This window comes from Microcaecilia unicolor, chromosome 3, assembly GCF_901765095.1.
Source record: "Microcaecilia unicolor chromosome 3, aMicUni1.1, whole genome shotgun sequence".
In the NCBI taxonomy this organism is placed as follows: Eukaryota; Metazoa; Chordata; class Amphibia; order Gymnophiona; family Siphonopidae; genus Microcaecilia; species Microcaecilia unicolor.
In genome coordinates this window covers 148570932-148583219 of record NC_044033.1, presented here as the reverse complement: position 1 = coordinate 148583219, position 12288 = coordinate 148570932, and the positions used below count along the sequence as shown (strand labels likewise).

General features: G+C 39.6%; 2 protein-coding genes across 2 annotated transcripts in view; one reads left to right on the top strand and one right to left on the bottom strand.

Moving 5' to 3' along the window:
- Window positions 1-4639, bottom strand: part of TFB2M (transcription factor B2, mitochondrial) — a 61995-nt gene extending 57356 nt beyond the window's left edge. Inside the window, 1 exon segment of the mRNA XM_030196457.1 lies at window positions 4270-4639. Coding sequence (XP_030052317.1) covers window positions 4270-4588 — 319 coding nt within the window. The 5' untranslated portion in view covers window positions 4589-4639.
- Window positions 4640-10299: 5660 nt separating this feature from the next.
- Window positions 10300-12288, top strand: part of CNST (consortin, connexin sorting protein) — a 194398-nt gene continuing 192409 nt past the window's right edge. The window contains exon 1 of the mRNA XM_030196456.1: window positions 10300-10404. The gene's annotated coding sequence lies outside the window, so the exon portion shown is untranslated. The remainder of the gene's footprint in view (window positions 10405-12288) is intronic.

Sequence of the window (12288 nt, the reverse complement as noted above, 5' to 3'; positions counted from 1 at the left end):
TGTGACAGGAATAGGGGGAACTCAGTCAGCCTCCCAAAGTTCTCAATGGTTATCTATTACATATCCTAACGATACCAAGGTTCTAGGACATATTAAGCCCTGTATTTTACAAGTACCCTTTAATTTATGGGGTCGTGACCTTTTGGAACAATTAGATGCATCATTGATCCTACCTGATTAACAGTTCATAAATATGTCTTTTTCTCTTCCTTTGGAATGGAAAACTGACAAACCTGTTTGGGTAGAGCAGTGGCCGATTACCAGAGAAAAACTGTTGATTTTACATCAATTGGTGGAAGAACAATTACAATTAAATCACATTGAGCCTACCAATTCTCCATATAATACTCCGGTATTTGTGATCAAGAAAAAATCCGGAAAATGGAGATTTTTACATGACCTACGAGCTATTAATGCGATTTTAGAACCAATGGGCCCGTTACAATGTGGTATTCCAAATCCTAATTTGATTCCTTATGATTATCAATTAGCTATTATAGATCTGAAGGATTGTTTTTTTTCAATTCCTCTCCAGGAAAAAGATTATAAATACTTTGCTTTTACTGTACCTGTTTACAATAATGCACACCCTACTACTAGGTATTGTTGGAAAGTTTTGCCCCAGGGAATGTTAAATTCACCCACTATTTGTCAATACTATGTTCATCAAGCCTTGCAACCATTTCGTGCCTATTTCCCTCAACTTTTGGTATATCATTATATGGATGATATACTAATTGCAGGGATAACTCTTCCCCCTTCTTGGAAATCTACTTTAATTTCTATCTTGGCCTCCTCAGGATTAACAATTGCCTCAGAGAAGGTTCAAGAAAAGGAACCCTATTTATATCTAGGTTTCCGTATGACTAAAGCTGCAGCCCAACCTGTCGCTCCTCATCTCAATTTACAGTCTCCCACGACATTACATCAATTACAAGAGATTTTAGGAAATCTCAATTGGTTACGTCCCTACTTGAAACTTCCTACAGAATTTTTACAACCCCTGAATCTTATTGTTGACAGTCAATATTGTGCTAATCTTGTCCGTCGCATGCCCGACAGTTATGTATCATTCAAAATGGATGCCTCTTTTTATGCTTTACTGTTAACCCTCCAAGGTTACTTGGAGAATCGCCTTTCTTCTCTCTTTATAGGTCATATCCGCAGTCATCAACCTTTTCCTGGTGGTCTGTCTGAAGGGAATGCTCGAGCGGATCGCCATCTTCATTTTTTCTCCACAGCACACTGCAGTCATGAACTTCATCATCAAAATGCACCTAGCCTAGCTCGCCAGTTTCAAATTTCTTTAGAAGAAGCTAGAGCTATTATCAAAAATTGTCCACAATGTTCCTTTTCAGCTCCTACTACCTTTTTTCCTGGAGTTAATCCTCGTGGTCTGGAAGTTAATAGCCTCTGGCAAATGGACGTTACTCACTTTCCCCCTTTTGGTCAATGGTCTAAGCTTCATGTGGTTGTTGATACTCATTCTGGATTTTTGTGGGTCACTGCACAAAAAGGGGAAACTACATCTCATGTCCGCTCTCATCTTCTCCAAGCTTTTGCGGTCATGGGTGTTCCTAAAACTCTCAAGACAGACAATGCCCCTGCTTATACTTCCACCTCCTTACAGGAGTTCCTGACCCTCTGGCATATTGAGCACCTTTTTGGTATCCCCTATAACTCCACTGGTCAAGCTATTGTTGAACGTGCTAATCGCACACTGAAAACTGCTTTAAGTAATCTGACTACAAAAAAAGACGGTATTCTCCGTCATAGAGTAAGCATTGATGAATGCTTAGCACAAATCCTTTACACACTGAATCATCTCAATCTCATCAATAATCCTGCTACAAAAACTTTTTCTTCCAGATTTGAACAACATTTTCGTACTCCTGCCCCACCTTTATCTCGTCCTTTGGTCATATACCGACAACTACCTTCTGATCAGTGGAGTTCCCCTGTGCCTCTCCTTACCTGGGGTCGTGGTTACGCTGCTGTTCAAACAGATTCTGGCCCGGTGTGGATTCCAGCAAAGTGGGTGAAACCTCATGTCGTGGCATCAAGGTCTTCACAACCCAATTCCCAATTTCACACTCACCCTTCAAGGACCGCAGATGCAAACACGCAAACGGTCAGTGACTCGTCAACCTAATGCTCCTGTTACTTGGGGACAAATTAAAGCCTTGAGTCAACAAGCTACAGAGACTTTAGAAAAAGCTCATATTGAAAAGACTGATGATAACTTCGTAGTGGCTATTATTGCAGCGCTTAATGCTAATTCCATTACATTGCTTCTACTGTGTTGTTGTTTGTACATACCTTGTGGACAGTCACAATTACTTCCCACAAAAAATATTTGGGAAGCGTTTGCAATTTCACTGAACCAAACTGATTTCTGTCTTTCTCATCAAAAGGCAGTTGGAGAAGTTTTGGCAACTTGCCTGATTCCAGTATGTCATGATCCTAAAGATATGCAAAATGATACTTGGTTTTATTCACAGCTTCCTGTTAATTCATCCTATCGAAATGCTTCTTATGAATACCATAATTGGGGAACACAAACCCTGTTGCCGCCTACTTTGGCAATGCATGTGAGAACCAATCAAATAGCTAGTATCAATATGACATGTGCTCGTATGGTTAATTGTACCCGATCAAATTGTGTTAATTTTGGACCAACTTTGTTAAATTGTAGCTCCTACGAAAATGTTTCATATATTTATAAATTTACTCATTTACCCCCTGGCTGGTTTTGGTCATGTGGAATGTATACCTTTAATTATATTCCAGCTAATATATCTGATGGTACTACATGCTGTCTAAGTCGACTCACTATGGTACTTCCCAGTAAACATATTTTATTTTCTAACTCCTCACATATGCGATCCAAGCGTATGACCCTTGCTGCCAATTGCAATGATAATGTTAAATTTCTGAGTCAAACTGAATATCTGGCACTTGCATTTTCATTAATAGGTGTCCCTGCATTGGCAGCGGCAAATGCAAAAAATATTCGTGAATTAGCCTGTTGGGCAATTAAATCAATCAATGCAACCTCCACTGCTATTAGTTTACTTAATGCTGAGCAACAGCAATTACGTCATGGAGTTTTACAAAATCGAGCAGCCATTGATTATCTTTTATTACTTAACCATCATGGTTGCGAAGAGTTTCAGGACATGTGCTGTTTTAATTTATCTGACAATTCAAAGGCCATTGACAAACAATTAGCTTTCCTACGGAATTTAACTACTCATATTACTATTCATAATAACCTACTCTCTGATGTATGGGATCAATTGTGGCAATGGATCCCTTGGACCTGGCTCCGCCCTATTATCCAGTATTTAGTCATTGGTATTTTTGTTTTCACTATTTTTTGCTGTTGTATACAATGCATTCCTAACCTTTTTTCTTTATGTTTTCCTCGTCCATTCGCTCCAACACGTCACTCTGCTCAATATGTTTATAAGCTATTACAAACATCTCCACCTCCATCTCCAGCTGGCACACCACGGAGATTTCATTAAAAAAAAAAAAAAAAAAAAAAAAAAAAGGTGGAGATGTAGATAGAATGTATTTGGATACAGGCAGCAGATGATGTTTTGTATATTCCTGAGAATCTAGCATGTGATGTTTTTGTTCTTTCCTGAGAAAGTAGCAGAATAGCAGGTGATGTTTGTACATTCCTGAGCAGGTTCACGAGCTGTTCATGTAGAGTTGTTCTTGTAAGCAATGCATGATCATGGTTGTGTAAGCAAAATGTAACCAATAGTAATGATAATACATGTAATATCCATGAATATTCATAGAGTATATAAGAAGGGGATTGACTCCCAAATAAAGAGTTTTTTGCCCAGACACACGAGAGGAGAGTTATTTTGCAACAAATCCCAATAGAAATTACCTCTTCCTGGACACAGTCAATAAGTTTATTCAATATTGGGGTGCTCAAGCACCATGAGGAGGAGTGGCCTAGTGATTAGGGTGGTGGACTTTGGTCCTGGGGAACTGAGTTCGATTCCCTGCACAGGCAGCTCCTTGTGACTCTGGGCAAGTCACTTAACCCTCCATTGCCCCATGTAAGCCGCATTGCGCCTGCCATGAGTGGGAAAGCGCGGGGTACAAATGTAATAAAAAATGCCATAGCACCTACAGAGCTGGCTCCTATGTGACAAGTTCATTGTTTTGCAAAGGAGCTCGGAAGCAGCGCAGACCCTCCACACCAGAGAGGGCAGCCATTACAAGGCTGCTCTTTGCCTCACTTACCCGGGTTACATTCAAACACACGCACTCCGTTATCCGCTAGACCTCCGGCCGTCAGACAGTCAGTCACCGTTCTAGCCAGGGCCCGGCTGCCGATGAACCTGCGGAAAGTGCGGCAAGCCCTCGCTTTCTTCGTCACCTCTTCCTCGTCGCCGAAATCCAGCGGGTCCTGGCGCTTGTGCGGTCTACTATCTCGGCTTCCCACCTCTGCAGTGAGGCACCGGGTCTGCGACCAGAACCTTGGATCTCGCCATTGACGGAAGAGTCGCCAGGACCCACGAAGCGCAAAAAGAAAACAACGAGAATCCTGCACTGGTGGCATGGCACACGACGACCCCACGTCCCTCAGTCTCCCCCCACCCACCGGAGGAGGTTGAAGAAAAAAACAGGAGGCGGGATGACGTCAAAACGTTGAAGCCACTTAAGTTAGCCTTTGTTTTTGTTTCCTCTTCCCTGCGCTGTCGTCATCTACTACACTCAAAACAAAACAAGCAAGCCATTGAGCTGCTGCATCCTCGTTGCCCATCTTTATTGTTGGTAGCGTTTTTATTTAATCTCACTTATATTTTCAAACATGCTGGCTTGTGCAGCATACGAATAAACACAGATATAAAGTATTGGTTTCATCGTTTAGAGCACTAATTTGCTCTGCATTTTAAATCATTGTGTCATTTGGAGGAGCTGGCTTTAGGGACTCACTGTATTCGTGCAGAGATGTTTTCACCTCGCAAAGGGCTACCAAAACAGACATCATATTATGAGAATCAGGTACAATCAGACTTACTATTTATAAGTACAATTTAAAAAAAACATTAATTAGGTTGAAACTGAGAGCTTTCAACATCATTTTTCCTGTGCCTACATCACAAGAAAACGATGGAATGGGGGAACTTGCTCCTTTTTGTTTTGTGGAATGCAGTGGTATATTATAAACATGCACTTGCTTTTTTTATTGCTACTATTTCACACTTTATGTATTGAACTTCGGTCCAGAGGCAGTCTAAATGTGCCAATATTGTCCAGTCCAGCATGCTTTTTTTTTTTTTGTTACATTTGTACCCCGCGCTTTCCCACTCATGGCAGGCTCAATGCGGCTTACATGGGACAATGGAGGGTTAAGTGACTTGCCCAGAGTCACAAGGAGCTGTCTGTGTCACCAAGTTCATACAAAGTTAATTATGTTAAATGGAAAATAAATCTGTTGGCTCAGGAGGCTTGCTATGTGAATATTTTATTTTTTTATTTTTGTTACATTTGTACCCTCCATCACTGTTTCATTATTGATACCAAGTAAGACATATTAAGGGCATTTGCTGTAAACTTTGTTTCAATTAGTTATCCAGTTCTTACATGCATGTAGTTTTGCTTTTTAAACCCAAATGTGAATCCTAAGGGTAGTTGAATAATTAGGTATAAACTGTTTGCTTGTTTTAATTTACTTATTTTGGACTGCTTTGGGTCCTGCTGATCTGTATATCTGCTATCTGGAATTTTGGAAGATGGAAATTAGAAAATAAAAATAACATTTTGGATGTACTCTGTAGAAGCTGCTGTTTACTTTTGCAATGCCTGTTCTGGTGCATGCATGTGATAATATTTTAATAACTGTCTATAGTTATGGCTAAGATTTCTGAACATGTGGCACACTTTTAAATGCCCAGCTGGGTATATATGGTAATTTCATCTTTATTAAATGTTTCAGACATATCCATGTACATGCTCCCATGGTATAATTTAATTCTACTATTCTGTCTCACTGTATTTTCAAATGTAAGCCACATTGCTCCCAAATTTGCTTGGGATAATGTGGGATATAAATGTAAAAAAAAAAAATCCTTCATCCTCCACCTTTTAAGGTTATCAATAGAAATCAAACAAAATAAAACATGGAAAAGAAAATAAGATGATACCTTTTTTATTGGACATAACTTAATACATTTCTTGATTAGCTTTCGAAGGTTGCCCTTCTTCGTCAGATCGGAAATAAGCAAATGTGCTAGCTGACAGTGTATATAAGTGAGAAACATTCAAGCATTGCTATGACAGTCTGACAGGGTGGGAGGATGGGGGTGGGTAGGAAGTATGCATGGGGACATCAAAGTATACCATTGGTATTCTAACAGGGTGGGTGTGGACAGGTGAGGGGAGGGTGATCAACAGAGACATACAGCTTTATGGTTTATAATGGGCTAGGAACCCCAGGTCCTTGTTAAGTCCTTTCTGTTGGGTGTTAAAATATTCAATCATTCTGACTTCAAAGGTCTTACGTTCTTGTATGGTTTTAAAGTTACCTTTGAGGATTCTCACTGTGAAGTCACTGGTGCAGTGTCCTGGTCTTGTAAAATGTTGCCCAACAGGCGTGGGAACCCTGCTGGCACCAGCATTGTTTATATGATGTCTATGTAAATTGAACCTTTTAAGACACTGTCTATCCAGCTGGATGGTGATGGCACACGGAAAGCAAGTTTGGTCCAGTGAACACTAACTCAAAATAACCTGTTCCTTAGCTGGGCCCAAGTATTACGACATTGAAAATGTGATCATACCATATCTCTTTGGTTATGTTCCACTAATAAGTTAAATGATTAACTGGCTACCTTGAAAGGATTATATAACCTTTGGATGCTTGACTAGGGACACAAACATATACTTATTTATTCAATATCACAATTCCTCATGTACAGCTAGAAAACTACCTTTTAGGGTGGATAGTGTTCACAATTAGCTCCTTTTATTATGGACCAGATAGAAGAGATAAGAAAATTCAGTTTTGGCACAGTATAAGTCATCACAAGAACAAAATATAAGAAACCCAATGGACTGCATTAGGGGCTTATAGCCCATTTAGTTATATTTAAACAAAAGAGATCTGCATGAAACAAAACATTTATTTTTATTTTTACTTATAAAACCACTTGTCCCTGAAACATGCCTAAAAACAGAATAATCCATTTGTGTATCTAAAATGTAAACTTCTACAAAACAGATGCAGATATGATTCCATGTGCCCCAATTAAAGGAGAGCCTAATTTTATTTCCATTTAATTTCAGTATTTTCTATCTTTATAACACCAGGTTTCCCAAGGCAGATTACAACAACAGTTAAGATTAGCCCATCAAGAAACAGGATACCCTCACTGAAATCTCGCCATCTGTATTGTATAGAACAGTGTAGACAAATGAGCACAAAATACAAAGGTTATAACTTCTGTTTCTACCAGCTGTAATAATTTTAAAGCTATTTTAGTGATATTTAATTTTTATTTCATGATATTGATATCTAGATATGGGAAGCTTTAAAATAAATTAAAAAGCTGTCAAATAAGTAATAAAAAAATCCTTTGTCCTCCACCTTTTAAGGCACTGCCTATCCAATTGGAACAGCTTTAGACTTTTTACAGATGGACTACACATTTATTTTTAATAATCTTTTGCTATTGTTTTCAATAGCGTTTGCTATAGTTTTGGGTGAGCTAAAGCTCCGCCTACTGGCTTCAGCTCATGTAAAGGACTAGATAGACCGTTTACATCACGCACGCACATGGGTGGCTTCTTGAAACAGAATGAAATACACATGCGCGACATCTACTATCTCAGCGCTAAGCACGAGTAAGGAGATGAACGAAGTTGGTGATGGGTAGTTATATTAAATCTTCAAAAGTGCAGGGAGAGCAAGAAAGAGTAGTGAACTGTATAATTCCCTAGGCATTCGAAACCTTTGCTGAAAGCACTCTGTCAGTCAAACTCTGTTGACCATCTTTTTGAGCACACTTGAATTAATGGAATTGTAATCTGTTTATGCCTGCACCAGCTAACCACCTTATTTTGGGCCAAGATTGACAACAGGAGGAGCCAGTATGAGATTATCTAGCCCATTACATGGGTTGAAGCCAGTAGGCAGAGTCACAAGTACACCCAAAACAATAGCAAACGAAAGCAATAGTAAAAGATTATTGTAAATAAGGAACTGCCCATGCGTGGTCCATCTGTAAAAAATCAAAAGCTGTTCCAGTTGGATAGGCAGTGCCTTAAAAGGTGGAGGCCACAAGATTTTTTAATTTTTAATTGTCTGCTTTTTTTTGAAAGTGTACCTTATGTAGATATACTACTACTACTTAACATTTCTAGAGCGCTACTAGGGTTACGCAGCGCTGTACAATTTAACAAAGAGACAGTCCCTGCTCAAAGAGCTTACAATCTAATAGACAAGTGAACGGTCGGTCATTAAATGAAAACTGATTATCAGTAAAACAGCTTCAAAAATTATTGTAGCTGGTGGAAACAGCACTAATAAAGGCTATATTTTATGCTGTCTTTTCTACACTATTCTATACAATACAGTTGGCCAGATTTCAGTGAGGAACTGATGGGTTCATCTTAACTGTTGTTGCATGGGTTAAAGACCTATCTGTTTTGCAAGGTCTACCCTACTGACCCAACTTAAATGCCTCAACTCTGCAATGCATCAAAACCTTACATCGTATTGGACATTATATATTCCTTATTTCCTTGACCCTTATTGTACTTGTATACCCTTACCTTACCTGACCTTTTTTTATACTGTATTTGTTTAACATCTACCGGACCTGGCGATCGCCTTTATGGTATTATGTAAGCCACATTGAGCCTGCTAATGGGTGGGAAAATGTGGGATACAAATGTTACAAATAAATAAATAAATAAATTTGCCTTGAGAAGCTTGATGTTAAAGATTGAAAGTAAAATTAAACTCCCCTTTCATTGGGGCACACGGAATCACATCTTCACTTGTCTCTTTTGTACAAATGGATTATTCTGTTTTGAGCATGTTTCAGGGACAAGTTGATATAATAAGTCAAAAGAATAAAAAATAAACATAGTCTTTCATGCAGATCTCTCATTTGTTTAAACATAATTAAATGGACTATAAGCCCCTAAGTCCATTGGTTTTCTTATATTTTGTCCTTGTGATGACTTATACTGTGCCAAAACTGGAAATACAGTGAGACAGTAATAGAATTCAGTAACATCCAAAACTTAATAATTAACATTATAATTGTGTTCACATTTGGGTAATTTAATATCTTTCTTTTAAATAGTAATAATAAACAATATTAAGTGCATTTTTATAATATACTACTGCATTCCACAAAACAAAAGGAGCAAGTACCCACAAACCATCTTTATCTTTTGATCTAGGCACAGGAAAAAAATGTTAAATGCTCCCAGGTTTCAACTTAATTCATGTTTAATGTGGGATATAACTGCCATAAATACCTAAATACATAACTAGATAGATAGAAACTCTGAATGTTGAGCACTTGATTCTCATAACATGATGTCTGTTTTAGTGGCCCTTTACCAGGAGAACAAAATCTCTGCACGAATATAACACATGCTAGGGTGTCCCTATAACCAGCCCCTCCAAATGACACATTGTTTACGATTTATAACAAATTACTACTCTACCTATGAAAAGTTATTCCGTTATTATACTTCCTCTGCGCACATCCGTATGCTGCACAAGTCCATAGACCGCTTCTAAACGGACTTGGGAAAAATCCACAATTTCGGGAATAACTTGTATAAAATGTTTGTAAGTTTGGGTAGCTTGCCAGGTGCCCTTGACCTGGATTGGCCGCTGTCGGGGACAAGATGCTGGGCTCAATGGACCTTTGGTCTTTTCCCAGTATGGCATTACTTATGTACTAAATATAATGAGATTAAAAAAAATGCTACCAACAATAAAGAACGACAACGTGGAAGCAACTACTCGTAGGGTTGGTTGGTTTGCTTTGTTTTGAGTTTATGCAGAACTACTCATAGGGTTGGTTTGCTTTGTTTTGAGTTTACGCAGAATGATGGCTGCGCGGGGAAGGGGAAACAGAGACTAACTTAATTGGCCTCAACGTTTTGACGTCATGCCTTCCCCGTTCTCAATCAAACCTCCTTGTTTTGGACAGCAGGAGAGGGGCCCGAATCACATGACTCGCGGGCAGGGAAGCCAAGTGTCAGAATGTGACGGCTGATGCTTGCAGCCGCTGTGGCTGCTTGTGTAGCAGCTGCGCACGCACTCACCGTGCCTTCGCCTCCTCCTCCCGTCACTTGCGGTCGCTGTGCTGCGGGATCGGCCAAGATCAGGAGCGCTCTCTGCTCATGGTAGGTGGACTCGTTTGGTTTAGGTGTTCCAAATAGAGAGATCTTTAATGAAGGAAGGAAAGGCTGGAAGGAGATGGTACGGGGTTTGCGCCGTGCGAACTGGGAAGAGGCGAAATGTCGGGTGCTCTTCTTGGCGATGGCTTTGGAATCCTGCCTGCGATCACACGCAGCGCCCGGGCAGCACCTGCGCTGGGAGCCCTGTAAATGCCTGCTGCGCAGCTCTGCACTGTACGTCTCATCCTTCCGCCTCTAGAATCAAGATCGGTGACATGGAGGCACACGACATTAATCCTTGTACCTAATATTAATCGGTTTGGATACTGATCCCTTCTTTCTCCAGGATTCCCCCAATCCTTTCCAGCTTCCTACTTCAGGAGACCTGATCCCGTCCAGCTTCTCCTCCCAGGGGTCCTGCCTTGGGTGACTCCCGATCTCCTCTAGCATTTTGCTGCTGCTTATGATCCTGCTCGCCTCCTGTCCGAGCGCTTCTTTCGTATCATACGTTTGTTGAGATACCGATCACGATCCCATTTGTACCTGCTTTTCTTGGCCATGCAGTGGGATTTAAACCGCGCTCCCTCTGCTTCTCAGTCCCCTGCTTTTTCCTCCACTTTTTTTCTAAATATATGATTTAACCTTATATATTAATTGATCTAAAGAAAGTGTGTAAGGCTCTCTGTGCAAGTTCATTCCATTAATTGTAAAAGATATGAATTTATTTATTTATTTTAGAGGTATTTAAACATTAGGTTGACATTGGGTCAACTGAACCTTTAACCTTTGCTGTTCTTCAGCACCATTTGATTCGTATGTTTGCTTTCCAAATGGGGTCCTTTTACTAAGCTACAGTAAGCACTAATGCACTCAGGGATGTCCCATGCTAGTTTTTGTATGTGCTACCCACATGTACGTGTTCTGCGCTAATCGGTTAGCACAGCTACATTAGTGCGCACCATGATTAGCGTGTGGTTAGCACATGAGCCCTTACTGCCTACAAGATAGGTGTCAGTAAGTGCTCACGCACTAATGGGCATGTGCTAATGGGAAAATTAGCGTGTGGCCATTACTGCTAAACTAGAAAAATCAGCCATTTCCCGGTAGCGCTTAAAGTGGCCTTAGTGTGTGGGAAAGACTCATGCTGGGGATAGCATAGGCCACCTTTTAGTGCTGCTTAGTAAAAGAGCTGCTAAGTTAAGGAAAGGGACACTTTCTATAATCGTTCCTTATTTATGTAGTGTGAATGCATGCAAGCATACGTGTGTGTGTGTATATATAGATGAATGAAGTGATCCATTTAAACTATTGCAGGATGTGCATGCTGTTAAAATCTAGAAACTTTGATCTCTGCTGACTTAAAAAATAAAAAAAAAAAAAAAAAGATCTTGCTTTATTGCCTTATAAGATTGTTGGATTACATAATTTGAGAGAATGGTTAGTTTGAAAGTTACATTTTTTTTTGCTTTTGCTGATTTTTTTTGTAGGCGTAAGTATTTTATGTTTGATCAGTAATAAAACTGTGTATAAGTAGAGAATTTTAGGTTTTTAGGAAGACATGCACAATTCGTTGGTGTTATTTCAGTTTCCAGCTGCTTTTGTTAGTATGTACCTTGAAAAGGATGGGTTGATATTCAAAACCACCTAAGTTGTCAGCATTGGATGCTGATCCCAAAAGTGGTTTTCTACAAATTAGTTACCTTGTAAAATAGATACATTTTAAATTAACAAGTCATTACTGTAAATGGCCAAAATGTATCTTCAGAGTGGGGTGGGATTTGGGGCAGTCTGGGGGCAGAGCCAGAAGTTATACAGAGAATGGTAAACTTCAGTGTATGTATTCAAGTCTGAATTAGAAACAGTAGGAATAATTTTTCAGGTAACTGTATA